Source organism: Sander lucioperca, chromosome 17 (assembly GCF_008315115.2).
Source record: "Sander lucioperca isolate FBNREF2018 chromosome 17, SLUC_FBN_1.2, whole genome shotgun sequence".
In the NCBI taxonomy this organism is placed as follows: Eukaryota; Metazoa; Chordata; class Actinopteri; order Perciformes; family Percidae; genus Sander; species Sander lucioperca.
This window is the reverse complement of record NC_050189.1, coordinates 19,065,967-19,086,363: the sequence shown is the minus strand read 5'-3', so window position 1 is coordinate 19,086,363 and position 20,397 is coordinate 19,065,967. Positions and strand designations below refer to the sequence as shown.

The following is a 20,397-nucleotide window of genomic DNA, read 5'->3' as shown; positions in this document are numbered from 1 at the left end:
AGGTATGGAGGGGCCAGGTTATTAAGTGCTTTGTATGTGAGGAGAAGTATTTTGAAGTTGATCCTGTGTTTGACTGGGAGCCAATGGAGGTTGTGGAGGACATCGAGAATCATGTTATGTTACTGGTATTGGCACCGACTACTTAATTTTTGGTATCGTGACACCCCTATGGATGAGTGTTTCAGCTGCAGTGGTGGACAGAGAGGAGCGGAGGTGTGAAATGTTACGAAGGTGAAAGAAGGCGGTTTTGGTGAAGTGGTTGACATGCGGTACAAAGGAGAGGGTGGGATCGAACATGGATCCAAGGTTGCGGATGCAGGTGGAGGTTACGTTGGACGTTGGATCCATTGATGTTGTGGGAAAAGGTCTGGGCATGTCGGGTGAGGGAGTTTGGACCAATTGTGAGAGTCTCCGATTTGTTGCAGTTGCAAAGTCTTCTTGCATCCATGATTTAATGTCGGTGAGGCAGGTTGTAAGGGTGGAGTGGGCGGAGGCTTGATGGTCTTTGAGGAAAGGTAGAGTTGGAAGTGGAGGCCATGTCGGCGGAGGATCTGTCCAAGGGGGAGCATATTCAGGATGAAGAGGAGGGGGCCAAGAACTGAACCCTGGGGGACATCATGAGTGACTGGAGTGGTAGAGGACTTGCAGTTGTTTATAGAGATGTAATGGTGTCTGTCAGAAAGATAGGAGGTGAACCATGATAATAATTAACCTTTCAAAAACAATTAGGTTCCTTGCACTTTTAGTAGCAGGGAGCGGTAATAACTACAGACTATGTATGACGCAGATAAAAACAATAATGGGAACACATCTGTAATAAATCATTCTCAGTAAGTAAACATTAAAACAAACTGAATCAGGAGAAACAGCCTCTGACAGACTTCTAACAGGGCTATCTCTTCAAAGGGAGGGAGCGTAATATGTAGTCGTAGCCACGATAACATACATGCTGTTCAGAAGATAAAGTTACTGCTGGTCAGCCTTCAATGTGGAGAGAAGCTCAGAATAGAACAACACAGCTATCAGGGCATGAGGAGGAGGCAGGAGGAAACAGCTTGGCTCTGAAACATGTTCACAATGAGGCAGTGTGAATGCGCTGGTGAGATTTAAGGTAACTATTCTTAGAAAAAGTTTTCCCACATTGTTCACACTAGTACGGCTTCTCTCCAGTGTGAATGCGTTGGTGAGATTTAAGGTTACCACTACTAGAAAAAGTTTTCCCACACTGTTCACACCAATACGGCTTCTCTCCAGTGTGAATGCGTTGATGTGTTTTTAGGTCACGCTGTCGTGTGAAAGCTGCCCCGCATTGATCACAACTGTACGGCTTCTCTCTAGTGTGAATGCGTTGATGTGGTTTTAGGTGACTCTGTTGTGTGAAAGCTGCCCCACATTGATCACAGTTGTACGGCTTCTCTCCAGTGTGAATGCGTTGATGTGTTTTTAGGTGACTTTGTTGTGTGAAAGCTGCCCCACATTGATCACAGCTGTGTAGATTCTCTCCAGTGTGAATGCGTTGATGTATTTTTAGGGTACTCGGTCGTGTGAAAGTTGCTCCACATTGATCACAGCTGTGCAGATTCTCTCCAGTGTGAATTCTCTGATGAATCTTTAAATACGTTGATGTTGTGAAGGATTTATCACAGTGCTGACAGTGGTGACTTTTGAGTCCGTCTCTTCCTCTCTGTTTCTATAGCAACAGACAAACAGAGAGAGTAAGTGAACAGCCTTCTTTGAAGCCTAAACATGTTCTCACTTACACAATTTTCACTCTACATTAGGGCGGAAATGATTCCTCAAGTAACTCGAATAATTTGATTACTAAAAAACCTTAATGCAAAATGATTTGCCTTTAATCATTGCCAGCAACGTATCGCTCACGGTGTTTCCACACGGATGATTATTAGCGTCACACACCGGGTTGACGCTGCTGGCGACACATGCCATGAAGACTGACAGCAGCGTAAATAGTGAGGGGCTAAGAGAAGAGACAGGCTGGAGAAAACGACAAAGTTTGGAATCAGTTTAAACGTAATTAAAACAAACTCTGTACAGTCTACTGCAGAATCAACTAGCTTACCACAATAATAGCACAACGTAAATGCTTCAGCATCTCAAAACATTGAGTCTAACTTAATCATCCATTCCACGAAGGAGACCGGACATTACATTTTTACATTACATGTCATTTAGCAGACGCTTTTATCCAAAGCGACTTACAATTAAGTGCGTTCAACCTTGAAGGTTGAAACTCCAGACAACAAGTAGTAAGTGCAAGTACATTAGCTTTAAATAGGTAATGCTACAAAGAGCCATATAAAAGTGCAGCATCAAGATAATATATATATATATACATATATATTTATTGGCAATGCTTATCATTATCTAACGCTAACTATTGTCTTGCTACTGTTTGCACCATCAGTCTACGGTTGGCGAATTTAGTCTTTTCATGCTTTTAAGAGCTAACGTTAGCAGAAATAAGCTCATTTAACTAAATTAAAGTTACACTAAAGAACAATAGACTGTTGTTGATTCATCTGTATTCTCCTAGATAATTAATGAAGTACAGTTACATGCTAGTGTGCATTTATATTTAACTATGAGGGGCTCAAATGGAAATTGATGACTCTTTCTTTCAGAAATAGGAGTGTGGCGAGCCACGATGGCATGTGCACCCACCCAATCCCTCAGAAGTAAGTAATAGTTAGTAGCCTAATAGTTACTTTTCTTTTGCTATTTATGGTACAAAATTAAACTTTTAGCAGACTTGTTTTGTACAACTAAGCTGAGGTAATAATGCATTTTCAAATAACTGTATAATTAAGAGTGCTGTTCATTTATCCTTTTTCTCTAGCCTAAAATATGATGAGAATATGACTTTTCTCACTATTACAATGTGTTTTTCCATCCAGCAACAGTCTGGATCATTGGAGACAGCTACGCCCGGCGTGGGGCCGAGAGAGAGGCAAAGACCATGGGGAACAACCTTGGCATTGAAAATGTCTACATCTATTGGTTCGGCTGGGGTGGTCTGCGGTGGAAGAGCCTTCTCCCTTTATTTTTCCAGTCCCTACAAAGAAGTGCACCCCTGGATGTCCTCCTTGTTCGCTGTGGCGGGAATGACCTGGGAGATGTCAAGGGCATCAAGCTCATTGCAGGAATGAAGGAGGACCTGCAGCACCTCCACCTGCAGTATCCAGGCTTAAAGTCCATCTTCTCTGGCATCACCCAGAGATGCAGGTGGAGGGCTGTTAACAATCTGGGGAAGATCGACAAGACTCGCAGGTTTTTTTTTCTTTTCCCACTGTGCATTACAGACTACAGTGCATACATCACACTATGCTCACTTTAATTGTAAAGGCAGCTTTTATTTCTTTACCCAGGCATTTGGACTTGACTGAACAGAGTGCTGCAAAAGTGCTTTAAGCTTTATATGTTAAGCTGTATTTTTATATTGTGGTTTGTAATGGCAATCATTTCTACTGTAACTAACAATGTGGCACTAGTAATTCAACTACCTCTTTTTATTATGCAGACATGTCTTGTGACAGTTAAGTTTGCCTTTACCTTGACCCACAGCATTGTTTTATGTGTGGAATGTACCCTGGTTTGTAAGGTGAACTACATTATTTAATTCATCAATTTAACATAATCTTAAAAATATTGCCAGTGTTTGTGATTTATATGTGGGGGTTTTTTAGGTTAATGCTCATGTGAAATAAAGGTCTTTCTAAAGCTACATTTGTTGTTTTTCTGAAGTAACTATACGAACATACACAATATTGTAGTCATACAAGAAGACATTAGTGATTTAATTTGTAATTGATTAAAAGTGTCTATTTTGGCTTTAATTAAATAGAGACAATGTAGCCATAGTATCATGTTAAATAGTGTTAGGCAACCCCTCAGGCTTACAGAAAGAGTTTGGTGGCAAATGTGTTTTCTGCTGTGTTTGTAAAACATAAAATTAGCAATATAAATCAGCCTATTGTGAAAAAACACATATTGATGATATGCTTACTGGCCTATAGGTGAGGTAGTCACTAAGGTAGCCATCCACAGATACAGTTCATTGTAAGGATTCACTGTGCCACATATGTGTTTAATATTAAAACATGATTTATAAAATCATGCCAAAAACTGACTTTAACAGCTTAGTATTTGATGCACTAAATGTGTATGTAGCAGAGGGTCCCTCTATAAAATATAAAGAAAAAAGGTGGCAGAACAAAAGAAAAATCAATATCACATTCATTCATAATGAACAAATCAACAATGTTAATTTTCACATATACAATAATTTCAGATCTGTATTAATAATGCTAATGGTAGGGCTGCACAGCATATCGTTTTTTTATTGTCTTCGCAATATCAACTGGCGCAATATACATGTCGCGAAAAGTTGCTGACATGAACTACTACGACTACCATTGTGGTCACTGTTTCACTATCTTTATTATGACTATTATTGCCACCATTCACCACTCCCCCAACCGGTGCCGTCAGACACCGCCTACCAAGAGTCTGGGTCTGCCCGAGGTTTCTTCCTAACAAAAAAGGGGCTTCGTAAACTACAGAGTGTGGTCTAGACCTACTCTATCTGTAAAGTGTCTCGAGATAACTCTTGTTATGATTTGATACTATGAATAAAATTGAATTGAAAGGTTGCACCATATCGTGATTGTTTGCGTTAGTTGAAAGAAAATATCAGTAGAAAACTGCACTTTAAAGTGTATGTCATTTTTTTAGTAGTGCCTGTCATTGTCAATTCAATGTTCAATAAAATAATGTTAGAAATGATTGTTGTGTTTTAAATATTTTTTAGGGCTGTCAGCATTAACGCGTTAATCACGATGTGATTACGGGCCGAGCATAACGCGTTAATTTTTATGCTGCCATTTATTAATTTATTTTACACTTCACTCGGCTTCGCGTCGTGCCCAACAGGCTACTATTTTAACCCTTTGCCGCACCTTTACCTACCATCAAGCTGCCATACTTCCTCTTAAAAGCCCAGATTATGAAAAAAAACACTTTTTCTGGGATTTGGGGTGCTATTTTGTGTCTCTGGTGCTTCCACACGCATACAAACTTTGGAAAAAAAAAAAAAAACATCCATGCTGTTTAGAGTGAGATACGGTTTCTGAATGTGTCCTGCCTTCAGTCTCTGGGTGAGCTGGTCAGAATCTGCACGGCTTTCTACGTCACTAGCCGAAACGAGGGACCTAGGGGGCTAACCGTTAACATGCTAGCGCTAGCATGCTAGCTCGTTCTCAATGGCAAAACACTGCTACAACACACACAAATTCACCCTAATCTACAAAATAAATTGTACAGAACTACTTCCATGTCCCTGTTCTGCAGGTATTCCACGCAAAGTTGGAAGTGCGCCCTCGTTTAGAAGAAGTCTCCCGGCTAATCTTGCCTTGTACAGGCCGAAGTTGCAGAAACAGCTAGCTAGCTCATGTAATCCTTACCTAGCTACTGAGCATGTGTGACTGACAACAGAGATGTTACAGAAGTTAAGAGGTCTCACTCTGTAGCTAAAACAGAAACCTGACAGCGTGTGAAAAGAGGAGATGCAGCAATGTGCAGTAGAACAAAAATATGGTGTTTTTTGAAAATTAAACCATGTAAACCTATTCTGGTACAACCTCAAAATACAATTATGAACCTGAAAATGAACATACTATGGCCACTTTAACAACTCCTGCTGCTGCAGGCTGCTGGCATGATGGAGAAAGACAGCAGAAACACAATCTGAATGTTGCTTTTTATTTTCCAAAACTCCCGGAAGGCTCATAGTCGAAAGCCATATGCACATTGTGTAAAGCCGAATTAAAATATCACTGAAGCACATCAAGCTTGAGCTACCACCTACGGAGCTAAGCATAGTAGTACAGTTAGCTCAGTGGGCTCAGGCAAAGCACTATTTTGGAGAGTGCTACTCGCCGACCTGTTGATGAAACCAAATCCCAAAAAATTACTACAGCTCTTGCGAAACGGGTGGCAACTAACTGCAGACCTGTCAGCATCGTAGAAGTCTCGGGTCTTAAAGAAGTACTATGGTTGGCATGTTCTGACCTGTCTCGTTGCCGTCGAGGGGGACAGTAACCCCACGCACACACACAGCCTGAATGAAACGGAGAAAGCAGCCACACTGGAACTGCTGCAAAGTACAAACGCTGTCTCATTAACCGGTGATCACTGGACGTCAGTGAGTAATCAAAATGATTTAGGAGTTACTGCACACTATATTGACTCTGGTAAGATAGGGATTTTTTAGTTAGGTACTTGGAGGAATTGTGCAATAATGACAATTTCCAACGATATAATGACATTCACAAATTTTTCTTGTTTACAGTAAATTAATTAACAAATACAAATCTTTCCTTGCATTCATTTGATTCCCAATCAAGATCCACTGGTAAGAACTGCTTTCCGTTGTTAATATGTACTTAAAAACTGTTCTGAAATGCAAAATAATAGAATGATAATCATGTGATAAAACATGTGATTAATCGCAATTAACTATAGAAATACATTCAGTCATTACAAGGCACTGCATGTGAACCATCTTGTGCAAGTTCCACACTGAATCCACACATATATTACAGGTTTTTGGCAAAACATATTCCCCAAAATTATGTATATGCCTATTTTTGAAAGGTAAGTGATATAGTACAACCAGAAGAATACAACTTATGTGTGAGGTAAGTTTAGAGACATGACTCTATTTTATTTACAATATTAAATGTTTTAAGGTCACATGTAATGGCACTGAAATAGAAAAATGTCACATACCTGGGGTTAACATTAGAGCAGTCATTAACCTGTAAATCTATTGCTGACAAATCATTATCCAAGTATGCCGGTAAACTGAAATTCCTGTATCGCAGGACAAGGCATCTAGATTTTTCTAGCAAGAAATTGCTGGTTGTATCACTGATTCCATAACTGACACCATAAATCTGGAGTAGTTTTGGAGACATTACTCTCTTAAGTATGACATATATTGAATTCTTTGGAAAAAATATTCCCAAAAATGATGATTATGTTTATTTTTTTTAACTACGTGTTGTAGTACAACCAGCAGGAGACACGTTATAATTGAGGTAAGTTTGGAGACACTACCTTATTTATTCATTAAATTAATACATATTTTGGTTGTATCTCTTTTCAGTGTTGTAGTTTGTAGACGGTCCCTAAACACTCGTCTTACTGCAGGTTGGAGGACGGCTCGTGTTGATGAAAATGAGTTTGTAGCTCGTTGTTTACCTTACTACGATAGGAAAGGGGCGTCCTTTGTGATTTAATAACATTTCGCTACAGAGTAATTGATCCCGGAAGTTAGAATCTTTGAATATCTTTCTAACTTTAGTATCTGAGCGCAGCGCGTCGCCGCCATATTGGAGCAGTAAACTGCGGTTTTTTCTGGATAAAAACACTTTGTTAACGTTTCTCAACTGGTTTCATCGGGTCGTTTTTATATTGAAGTGTTTATGATCTCTAGTCTGCAGTTAATGAGACTCTCCACAGTTCGCCTATTATCGTCTTTGTTCGGCAACTTGTTTTGTTGAGTTTTGGAGGGAAATGGATCATTGTTTGTTCCGCGCGCTCTCTCGAGATCAAAGAGAACAAGACACTACGCATTTAGTTAGTTTGAGTCGCTACAAGATGAAAGCAGGAAACGCATCAAAACACGGCTTTCCTTTCTCGACGTTTGATGTCTAACAACAGAATGAACGGATGATACACGGAGCCTCGAGACTCCTCCGCGTGTGTTTAGTATCGTTGTTGTGTCCTGAACACTGACCTGAACATCGGTGGTATCAGAGTCCGAGCCTGCTGCTTGTCTTCTGGGGACCTTGTTGCTCCGCTGCTCCGGGTTCTGGTTGTCCTCCTCCATTCCTCTCTTTGGCTCTGAAATCCGGCTGCTCGCTCTGTTGTGTGGACTCACTCTGGCCACTGCAAATCTCGCGATCTCGCAGCGTCTCGCGGTCACAACCCCGTAGTAAACCACGCCCCTTTACCTACCGTTGCTACAACAGGATCATGAGAGAGAGAGAGAGAGAGAGAGAGAGAGAGAGAGAGAGAGAGAGAGAGCTCTCCACTGTGGCTGCTCGCTCTGAATTCTGGCCGCTGCAAATCTCGCGGTCACAACCCCGTACTAAACCATGCCCCTTAGCTACCGTTGCTACACACACATAAACAGGATGATAAAATGACAAATATGCATGAATAATATGGACAATAAAAGAAAAGATACTGAATAAAAAATCCACATGAATGTCCTAAGGGATGTATAAGCATGAGACGCCTGCAATGACAGGACATGGACTGACCCTGTGATTCAGTATGCATGGTAAGTATGGCGTTATATATGTGCCTCATTCCTGAGTGAGTAATTGAATGTTTTGAGCACAGAGAACTATATTTTGCAAGCACATTACATTGCATTTTGAGCAGAAATTAACACTCGCAAAAAATAATTTAGTTTGAGTAAACAAAAACCTATTTCGTGCACAATAAATGTATTTGCATACATGTCTCAACATCTTCACTCTGCGCGCTCAACTCTTTCACACTCCAACCTGGTCTCACAGAATTCCGTGAAATGAACACGGCCCCTTAACTCAAAATCTGTGACAGTTTCACGGAATCACCGAAAATTCCGTGACGGGCCCACGGATCCGATGCCTACGTAAGTCAATGACAGACATCATCCGTGGTCTACGCACGGATTCCCGGATCATTTTATTATTATTGGTATTTTTAGCCCAATAACCGCTGATTTAATCAACATTTATTCACCAGATCTTATCATGGTTTATTTGTATTTCTTTTAATGTTATTATTTCGGTCTATTTCGGCCAGGGAAGCTGGATTGCTTGTTTGTTTATTTATATTTTTTAAACTATAACACTAGATCTATCAACATTTATTGAGAGGTTATCATAGTATACATTTCTTTATTTTAATAATATTATTTCGGTCTTATTACCGGTGAAATATTACAATATGCTGTAATACAGAACATTACGATATGCAGAGGTGGGTAGTAACGAGTTACATTTACTCCGTTACATTTACTTGAGTAAGTTTTTGAAAACATTATACTTCTAGGAGTAGTTTTAAATCACTATACTTTTTACTTTTACTTGAGTAGATTTGTGAAGAAGAAACCGAACTCTTACTCCGCTACATTAGGCTACAATGAGCTCGTTACTTTTCTTTTTACCTCTTTGGTATTATACGCGTCATTGTTTTTATCACCCCGCGTACGCCTAATTTTAATGTTTTATTTTGACAGAGATAGAGACTTCCGCTAAATGCACTACCACGTGACTGTGTTTCACCAATCAAACGTAGTTGTGCAGTCTCGTCACGTGACCATCCTCAATCTCAGCGGCGGGACCATGGATGTATTAAGAGAACGGGCGGGACGGGTCAGAATCAACCGTCGGCAATGCAGACACAGACGAGGAAGAACGCCCCAGAGGCCTGTACTACGAATCCATATCAACAGGCCCTGGATTTCTTTCAGTGACCCGGCTTCACCTAGCTAACCTAACAACCACGGTCCCGTATAACCTGTGTCACGACGGTGGTTAACAACTAGTTCAATCAACCCAGGGTTTTCCCAATCCAGCGTTCACATAAAAGAGACGGTGTTTGCACAGCACGACCAATCACAGACATCTACCAGAGCTGCATATTTTATATAAGAAGAGCAAATTATAATTCTACATAAATATGAAGAACACAGACACAGATTTGCAGGCAAAATGCAATAGCCTACAGTCGCTGCTTCCTGAAACAGAAAGGAAATCTGGCAAAAAAATAAATAAATAGGCAATGCTGTAGATGCGTAAATCACAACGCTTATTAATATCACTTCCCCATCAGCCAGGCACTAGATCTGACCATATTTACACTTGTGCTTTCCATAAACTGCCGATGCTTTAGCCTATTATTTCAGTTGCAACCCTGGCGGTGGGAAGCGATCGTGAGAGCAAATAAAATGTATAAAAACATAATTCAAACCGCTGTGCGCATTGGCGACACACGGCTCAACAAGCCGACAAATAGCCTATGTGTAATTCCTTCCCGTTAAAATCTATATCTTTCATAAAAATACCCATCAGGGAATGTTAACGGGGTTGTCAGTCTCTAAATGTTTTAACTTTTATGTGCGCACCTCTCTCTCCTCCTCTCCCCCTCTCCCTCTCCCTCTCCCTCTCTCTCTCTCCCTCTCTCTCTCTCTCTCTCCCTCTCTCTCTCTCTCTCTCCGCGCACCGACCTCCACCTGATCTTTCTAAGAACGGTGACGCCGTTATCAGTCGAGTATTGGTTGGTCAGTAGGCGGTGCTTTAACACCGGTTGATCTCTAATCTCCAACATAACCCGCTCCAGAGCAGGTTAGGTGTTCGGCGTAAGTTACCACGGCGATTTAACCCGGTAACAAGTGATCCACCGTCGTGATACAGAAAACCCTGGGTTGAACCTGAAGTTACCTCGTTAACGCCAAATATTGCTTCGTAGTACAGGCCTCTGGCCTCATATTGAAAGCATGTTTACCTTAGTAAAAGTGCGAAACAGCAGCTACATTACCTTGTTCTAGTTCTGCCTGCAGAGCCTGGTAAAAAAGTATAAAGGTTTGGAAATTTGTGTTACTTGTGCTTATTCGTTTTTTTTTTATTTATTATTATTTTATTGATTTTATTTTTTAAGTACTTGAATTCACCTGGATTATTTTAATTTAAGCTATTTTGTAATTAATTAATTAATTAATTTTAATTTATTTGAGTGGATGAACTATAATGTGCCTAAAGATGATTATTTTGTATTTTTGTCCGTCTGATTGAATGCTTGTGTTAAAAAATAAATCAGACGTTACTCAATAGTTACTCAGTACTTGAGCACTTTTTTTACTCTTACTCAAGTAATTATTTGGATGACTACTTTTTCTTTTACTTGAGTCATATTATTCTGAAGTAACAGTATTTTTACTTGAGTACAATTTTTGGCTACTCTACCCACCTCTGATGATATGATCCGAGCTACTGACACGCATTCAAAGCCGATATCCCACAATGCAATGTTTTGGCTTTTTTTTTTCACAAACTGAGCAGTTGGTTGTGACGTGACATGGGTCGGAGGGTATCAGAGGTCATAAATGATGAACCAATCAATGGGCTCTGCTCCTATAGGCACCTTGGTGTTCATGTGATCAACACCTGGCTGGAAGGCCCGTGTTCAAAGTGTGTGTTATCATTTAGAGCAGACACGGTGAATAAGAGGGTTTATGTCATACAAGGCTGCATTACAGAGCATATTCATATGTCAGAAAGCATGACAATATCTAAAAACATCTCATTTAAAGTTTGGTTGTCAGGTGACTGTCATGAAGGTTGTGGAGAGGAATAGAAACCAGTCTCTCCAGGCAAGCACCTAATATGGTCTGATCTTTATTCTCCATGCCAAGTAGCTCTTATCCTCTGCTGGCACCCCAATGTAAACTAAATATTTCTAAACTATAGGCCTAATTTGGACCTACCTCAATTAAAACTTTAAATAATGTTGCTTAAGGCTGGTTGTGGAATAGCTTCATGATATAATGCATATAGGGTTGTGTGTTGGTTGCTCTTGTCACTGTTTGTGAAAGATGAACAATAGATTGTGGCTGATAATGTGCTTCAGTCTGGCTGCATATCACTTTGTTTATGTTTTTTTATTGTAAGTATATGTCAGCTGAATGATAAAACAATATCTCAAGTGTTATGTGTGAAGCATTTAAACTCAAGGCAGATATCCCTCTGGGGACAATAAAGTATCTCCTGCAAAGTGGTCTCCATGGTATGTAAAAATTAAAGCGTTGTCGTAGGACTATAGCAAAGACATCGTTGGAAACTTCTCTATCTGGATAGTATTGACCTCTGAACCTTGAACCCAGTCCATGTTTGAAGGCTTATCATTTAGCAACAGAAGGTGCTACACACATAGGACCAGCTGTTCTAGAAAGCTCTGGACCTCAGCTATCATGTAGATATGGTCTCCAAAGTTTACCCACTCTAAGCACTGTCAAATATGGTAATAAGCTATTTTCACCTATTCAACGATTATATTTTTAAAATCTGATGAAACCAGTGTGTTCCCCATCCCAAAATAAACCCCAGGGTGTATCCAAAATTCTACACTACCAACTTCTAATTATGAGAAATATACCAATATATTTAAAAACTACAACTTCCACTATAGACGGGCCCCAGAACCTGTTACAAAACTTGTGCACTTGTAGTTCTTCCGAGGAGGGTGGGGGGACATGTTCGACTCCTGTGTTTCTGCTCTCTGCCGTGGCTGCTGGCTTCATTCCATTGCAGATTACCGCCGCCGTCCGGCCGAACACACAATACATGAGACAAATACATGAAACTGTATTTTATTATTATTAATATCTTCATTGTTTACATCCTCAAATACAACGTTAGACAAAAACATCAATATTACGAATATTATGTATTTTTTATCTTTTTTTAAATTGTATTTTTTATATTCGTCTCCGCCGAGTACCACGTCACTTCCGGAGTTTTCCGCGGATTTTTTTAAATGTTATTACGGTGCATAACTTACTAGAACAAAGCTGAGCAACGTGTTGTTGCTGGTGACTAAACCACTGACTGTATATATGTATATTGAAGCGATACTGTCGTTAAAGACCAGCTGATCGCTGCCCAATTCTGTGAATGAATGCCCGTATTGCATTGTGGGATATCGGCTTTGAATGCGTGTCAGTAGCTCGGATCATATCGTAATGTTCTGTATTACAGTATACTGTAATATTTCACCGGTAATAAGACCGAAATAATATTATTAAAATAAAGAAATGTATACTATGATAACCTCTAAATAAATGTTGATAGATCTAGCGTTATAGTTTAAAAAATATAAATAAACAAACAAGCAATCCAGCTTCCCTTGCCGAAATAGACCGAAATAATAACAGAAAATAAAGAAATAAAATAAAGAAATACAAATAAACCATGATAAGATCTGGTGAATAAATGTTGATTAAATCAGCGGTTATTGGGCTAAAAATACTAATAATAGCAAAGGTATACAGCTTCTCCGCCGCAGCCCGACTGGCAGAAAGAAACGTGCTGTGATCCGGGAATCCGTGTGTAGACCACGGATGATGCCTGTCATTGACTTACATAGGCATCGGATCCGTGGGCCCGTCACGGAATTTTCGGCGATTCCGTGAAACTGTCACAGATTTTGAGTTAAGGGGCCGTGTTCATTTCATGGAATTCTGTGAGACCAGGTTGCACACTCGCTCAGATTTTCACAGCGTTACAAATGTGCCACAAAACCAACCAATAGGAGAATTAAAGGTCAATTCTGATTGGCTGTTCATCTCCAATTAGATCGCAAGTAGCTGGAAACAAAAATCCAGGAGGAACAGTCTTTTTCAGTCAACACCTGTTGGTACAGCAAATACTGACTACAGTGGAGCTGTTCGACTAACGTTACTGGATTAAAACACATTTCGGTCAGTATTTTGTATTATTGACTTATATCACAGAAATGTCTTAATATTTGTGTGTACTATTATGCCGTTGTTTAGTTTGACTCATATCTCCTCGGAGCTCCCGCAGCTCTTCGTTCAATAAACTGTCGGTACACTTACAAAGTTCTCAATGCTTCGGTTAGCATTTAGGGACCCTCATTATGCAACCGTTGAAGTTTGGTGATATTTTGAGCCTTTTTAGTGGTATAAATAGCAATTTGTTTTTACTTTCCCTGTGCCCCGAATACTAGCATTGTAAGCTAACCAGCGGTCCGTGCTAGCTTCGTTGAAGCTACAAACACAATCAATTAGCATGAAAACACGTCCCAGAGAACAACAGAGTGGGTGCACATCCGTTATTATCCCCTAGGTTAGTTTTGCGCCGGAATTGTCCTTTAAGAGAATCCAGTTATTTAACTATTGCAATTACAACAGGAAACACACTTTTTAAGGTGCACAATCTCCACCTCCAACATTGCGAAAAGACAATGAACACAATTCTACACAAAATATGACAGTATAGGTTATCAGAGCCTAAAATAAATATACACTATATACATAAATGTGCCAAAAATATATACAATCATAAACATTTTAATAAGAGCAGAGAGCAACAATAATATAAAATATTAAGAATAATATACAAATAAAATATAGAATAAATATTCTAAATAGCACAAATCCTTCATTGCACAAATGTGATGACCCACTAAAGAGAATGTAATTATTACACTATTGCACTAAGAACAGAAAACACAAACTAAAACCTGACCTTTCTGGCCTTCCTTGATGCAAAATCATCAATGTCGTCATCATATGAAATCTGCTCCCCTATTGAGTGATTGATATTGATGACGGCAAGGCCAGTGATCCGTTCCTGGGACATGGTTGACCTCAGGTATGACTTGATCAACTTTAGCTTTGGAAAAGCTCCTCTCTGCTTGAGCTACAGTGACTGACAAGGACGGACTGGGACCAAATATTGGCCCTGGCATTTTGGCCCAGACCGGTCCACCACATAAGATCACAAATACCACCTGTCCTTGCTCTCCCCTGTATATGTATACCAGCTCCTACTCCTTAAAGCAGCCATATTATGCTCATTTCCAGGTTCATAATTGCATTTTAAGGTTGTACCAGAATAGGTTTACATGGTTTAATTTTCAAAAAACACCATATTGTTGTTGTACTGCAGTGCTCTCTCTCACTGCTGCAGATCCTCTTTTCAGCTGGTCTCTGTTTTAGCTACAGAGTGAGACCTCTTTTCTTCTTCTTCTTCTGTACTATCTTTGATTGCACTGCACATGCTCAGTAGCTCAGATGTAGATCATGTCAGCTAGCTAGCTCCATAGACAGTAAAAGAAAGGCTGTTTCTACAACTTCGGTCAGTTACAAGGCAGGATTAGCTGGGAGACTTCTAAATGAGGGTGCACATGTAAGTAGTTCTTTTGTAGATTATGGTGAACTTGTGTGTGTTGTAGCAGTGCTTTGCTATTGAGAATGAGGTAGCATGCTAGCGTTAGCATGCTAGCATTAGCATGCTAACGCTACGAGCTAATGGTTGCGGTTAGCCTGCTCGTTTCGGCTTGTGACGTCACAAGCCGTGCCGATTTTGAACAGCTCACCCAGAGACTGAAGGCAGGACACATTCAGAAACTGTATCTCACCCTAAACAGCATGGATGGATTTTTTTCAAAGTTTGTATGTGTGTGGAAGCACCAGAGACACAACATAACACCCCAAATCCCAGAAAAAGTGATTTTTTCATAATATGGGCACTTTAAAACTACTAACGCCATGTAATGAGTAAGCAAGAATCAGTGAGAGTTGACACATGAAATACTTCAAAAGAGTGCCATTTATTAATACAATAAAACAGTATACTCCTCATGAATCATAAAACAAACTTTTTTATTATCATTTCAAGAGGCCCTGTGCTTTAATTTGAAGAGGTCTATCATGAGTTTTTGTCTGCCAAAGCAGATAGAAAAGCTACAATTCTCATTAAGAAAGTTTGCATGATGTGCAACGTTTATCTAGGCTACTAATGCAATCATACAGTAAAGCATGCCTACGTTCTCTATTGTTGTAGTGTTATCAACAGTTTGTCCACCACTCAGTTTTTGGCTCAGTTTTATCAAGGGGCAAAGTGTTTTAAGGGGAGTTGTGCTTACCGCAGGTTCTACCCTCCCTCCCTCATCTCTGTCCCTGTCCTCCCATCTCCTCCTCACTGTGCATGCCACTGCTGCCGACACCACCACCACTAACATCAGCCACGGGAGCTGATGAAGGTCCTGCTACTGCCGAAAACACGCCTTTCCGCTTTTTTTTTTAATTTGAGCCGCTTGGGTAACTTTGTTTGATTTTTGCATTTAGACCATTGACATAAAAGAAAGGTTTAGACTCGTCTTGCTCCATCTGTGTGTACTTCCCAGTTCTCCTGTCACCGTGTGTTTATCTTTAGCGCCAGCGCCATTATGGACTAGTCCATTTCATTGTGAAAGTAGGGGGTGCAAGCAGGGCGCCTGCAGCTGCAGGGGGCGCCGATTTGCCAATTCCCCACACAGTGAAATGGTAGATAACAGAAAACCGTTTGGCGGCGCAGTTTCGTTTTTTTTTGTTTTTTTTTAAGTTCTCCTGCCGCCCACCATGTGACATGTCTTTTTTTGGCATGGTTCGCCCGTTATATATATTGACTCTTTGTTAATTTGCAAGAGAACTGCTTCAATTGTGTTTATTTCAATTACATAATTTACATGTACCTTTATTATTCACGCAGATTGCTTCGCTAAAGTAAGAGAAAGAAGACTTCACATCTGTCAGACCTATTTAAGTCTTTAGCATGCACAGTGTCAGTCTTCTGAGAAGAGTATCAATACTCAAAACTTGAATGAAGTAGCTACTGTTTTACGGCAACAGACCACGCAATGCATCATGGGATGGTACTTTTTCTAAACTTTTATTGAAATCCAGGGCAAAATACAACAAGGCAACAGTGACATCAAGTGATGAAACTAGAAAACAGCAACACAATAAATGGTAAAAAAAAAAGACTAAATGGAGAGAATTTGGGGGTGCGTTGGAACCTGCTTGAGACGCTCGAACCCTATCACTGCAGAACTTCTCCAAGTCTGACATGTGTGTGAATTTTTTTTTTGTGAGTTTTCGAGCATCATAAGCCCTTAACAGGGCTCCAGACTAACTTTTTTCATTTCGGTGCACCAGCACAAAATTTAGGTGCACCCACATTTTTCCCAAAAGGTCACCTTTTTAATCACACTCCATATACATTCATATATGTATTATGTACATGATTTTCAAAAAGAATAAGGAGTAGGTCATTATTTTTTTTTAATATATATTTGAAGCACAATTATACTGTACTCAAAGTCTTATAGCAGGTCCCCCCTTGCTGTCGCATGCCCCTCAGATGGCCAACACCTGTAATTTGGCCTTCTTCCCCTTTGGCCTTGGCTAAACCAGCTTGCCACACTCCCTAGCATCAAATTTAGAGTTAATTAGAGACCACGTTGGTCGCACTCTAGAGCCCTGCTTAAAAAATTTGATTCCATCCATTTACAGAATCTATTCTTTTAAATTCAAGCCAGCAATGCAAGCCACCCTTTCAGCATCCAGCATTCAAACAGCAATTTTTCAGAAATTGTTAGTTTCCATATGTTGCTTTACCCATTAATTTAACACAAATAGAAAAACATCATGCAACATGTTAATAGCCAGGGTTGCACAGTGTTGTAATGTAACTTAATGTACTTAAGTAGAATTTTCACATACAGTCGTGTGAACAAATTAGGACACCCATGCTAAAGTTGACTAAAAAGAGGAATAAAAAAATAATCTTTAGGAAATTGATCTTAATGCCTTAATTAAAAAAATGAGGAAAAATCCAACCTTTAAGGGCACCAATTTTCTTTGTGAATGAATAATGTATCGTAAATAAATAAATGTTCTTCCTTAAAATACATGGGGCATAAGTCAGTACACCCCTATGTTAAATTCCCATAGAGGCAGGCAGAATTTTATTTTGAAAGGCCAGTTATTTCATGGATCCAGGATACTATGCATCCTGGTAAAGTTCCCTTGGCCCCCACATCATCACATACCCTTCACCATACCCCCACATCATCACATACCCTTCACCATACCCCCACATCATCACATACCCTTCACCATACCTAGAGATTGGCATGGTTTTATTTCAGTTAGCCTAATAGCTGGTTTGATTTGCATTGAGAGATGATTTTATGGAAAGTACCCCATGCCAATCTCTAGGTATGGTGAAGGGTATGTGACGATGTGGGGCTATTTTAATTCCAAAGGCACCCCACCCCCACCACCACCCATGAAACTATGTATGATGCAGACAAAGACAATAATGGGAACACATCTGTAACAAATCATTCTCAGCAATCATTAAAACAAACTGAATCAGGAGAAACAGCCTCTGATAGGCTTCTAACAGGACTATCTCTTCAAAGGGAGGGAGCGTAATAACAATATAACAACAGCTATCAGGGCATGAGAAGGAGGCAGGAGGAAACAACTTGGCTCTGAAACATGTTCACAACGAGGCAGCGTGAATGCGCTGGTGGACTTTAAGGTTTTTACGATGAGAATAAGCTTTCCCACATTGACCACAGCTGTACGGCTTCTCTCCAGTGTGAACACGTTGATGGAGTTTTAGGGAACTCCGTCTTGTGAAAGCTTTCCCACATTGTTCACAGCTGTACGGCTTCTCTCCAGTATGAATGCGCTGATGGAGTGTTAGGGCACGCCGTGTTTTGAAAGCTTTCCCACACTGGTCACAGCTGTATGGCTTCTCTTCACTGTGAATATGTTGATGGAGTTTTAGGGCAAGTCGTGTTGTGAAAGCTTTCCCACATTGATCACAGCTGTAGGGCTTCTCTCCAGTGTGAATGCGCTGGTGAGATTTAAGGCTACCACGCTGAGAAAATGTTTTCCCACATTGATCACAGCTGTAGGGCTTCTCTCCAGTGTGAATGCGTTGATGTATTTTAAGGTCACTACTGTGAGAAAAAGTTTTCCCACATTGTTCACAGCTGTACGGCTTCTCTCCAGTGTGAACGCGTTGATGTATTTTTAGGGATTTCTTGTATATGAAAGCTGACCCACATTGATCACAGCTGTACGGCTTCTCTCCAGTATGACTGTATTGATGTGTTTTTAGGGAACTCCGTGTTGTGAAAGCTGCCTCACATTGATCACAGCTGTGTAGATTCTCTCCAGTGTGAAGGCGTTGATGTCTTTTTAGGTCACCCTTTCCTGTGAAAGCTACCCCACATTGATCACAGCTGTACGGCTTCTCTCCAGTGTGAAGGCGTTGATGTCTTTTTAGGTTATTCTGTCCTGTGAATGCTGCTCCACATTGATCGCAGCTGTGCAGATTCTTTCCAGTGTGAAGGCGTTGATGTATTTTTAGGTACCTCTGGCGTGTGAAAGCTGCCCCACATTGATCACAGCTGTATGGCTTCTCTCCAGTGAGAACGCATCGATGTAATTTTAGGGAACTCCGTGTTGTGAAAGCTGCCCCACATTGATCACAGCTGTGCAGATTCTCTCCAGTGTGAACTCTCTGATGAATCTTTAAATACGTTGATGTTGTGAAGGATTTGTCACAGTGCTGACAGTGGTGACATTTCAGTCCCTTTCTTCGTTTCTATAGCAACAGACAAACAGAGAGAGTTAGTGAACACCTAGACATGCTCTCACACAATTCTCTTCATCTCTTTATTACGGCCAAAACAATTCCTCAAGTAACTTGAATAATTTGTTTGCTAAAAAACCTCAATGCAAAATGATTTGTCCCAAAGCTTCGTTTAATCATTGTTACCAATGTTGTATCGCTCAGTGTTTCCGCACGGATGATTATTAGTATCACACACCGGGCTGACGCTGCTGGCGACACATGCTACGAAGACTGACGGCAGCGTAAATAGTGAGGGGCTAAGAGAAGAGACAGGACGGAGAAAACGACAGAAAGTGTCCAAAGTTTGGAATCCGTTCAATCGTAAAAACGAACTCTGTACAGTGTGTCTACTGCAAAATCGAACTAGCTTACCACAATAATAGCACGACGTCAATGCTTCAGCACCTCAACAGAAAACATTGAGTCTAACTTAATCATCCATTCCATGAAGGGGACCCGACAAAAGTAAATCAGAGTCGTATGGACGATGAAACTACACCAAACACTACTACCAAAAACAAAGACAAGAAAATACGTTGAGGTGACTACAATTTAATCTTGACCTTTAATTGTTGACTATCCCATCAGAAAAACAGCTGGTTTTGAGTGGTATGCACCCCCACTAACCTGGAAAACGGTTTTAAAATAGTAACTTTAATAAACGGTGTCGGAGGACTACAGTGTTCTCCTGCAGCGGGGAGTCAGAGGAAGAGGGACCATCACCACAGCATTAGCTAACGTTAGCTTCTTGCCTCATCTGGGGTCTGATAAACCGTAAATTCATCAAATTCAGTGTCCACAATGCTAGTTTCCAATAAACTGTAGCTGTCAAATTTCACGGGACCCGCGTAAATGCGGATTTCATGTCACAGCTTTCGTCACTGTTTATCACTTAATTGAGTGAAGTAGTACTCGCCCTGTTAATTTGGGTGCCATGACTTCGTGAGTGATGACGTCCTGTCACTGTTACAGTTGCTCTGCTCACACTAGCGGGAGAGAGAGCGGAGTAGTTTGCTTGAGTTCAGTAAAGGAGATGGCTCTACAACTTTATGATAAACAGCTGAAGGAGCGGTGGTGCGCGGTGTACATAGCGGAAACC

At 40.4% G+C, this 20,397-nt stretch overlaps 2 protein-coding genes across 2 annotated transcripts in view; one reads left to right on the top strand and one right to left on the bottom strand.

Moving 5' to 3' along the window:
* The window catches only part of LOC116064546 (zinc finger protein 239-like), a 914,372-nt gene that overhangs the window by 42,027 nt on the left and 851,948 nt on the right, over window positions 1-20,397 (top strand). The gene's annotated exons all lie outside the window — the stretch shown is intronic.
* The window catches only part of LOC116064542 (zinc finger protein 850-like), a 27,645-nt gene continuing 8,156 nt past the window's right edge, over window positions 909-20,397 (bottom strand). Inside the window, 3 exon segments of the mRNA XM_035994218.1 lie at window positions 909-1,690; window positions 7,820-8,030; window positions 18,154-19,246. Of these exon segments, the coding sequence (XP_035850111.1) occupies window positions 1,073-1,690; window positions 7,820-8,030; window positions 18,154-19,246 (1,922 nt within the window). The 3' untranslated portion in view covers window positions 909-1,072.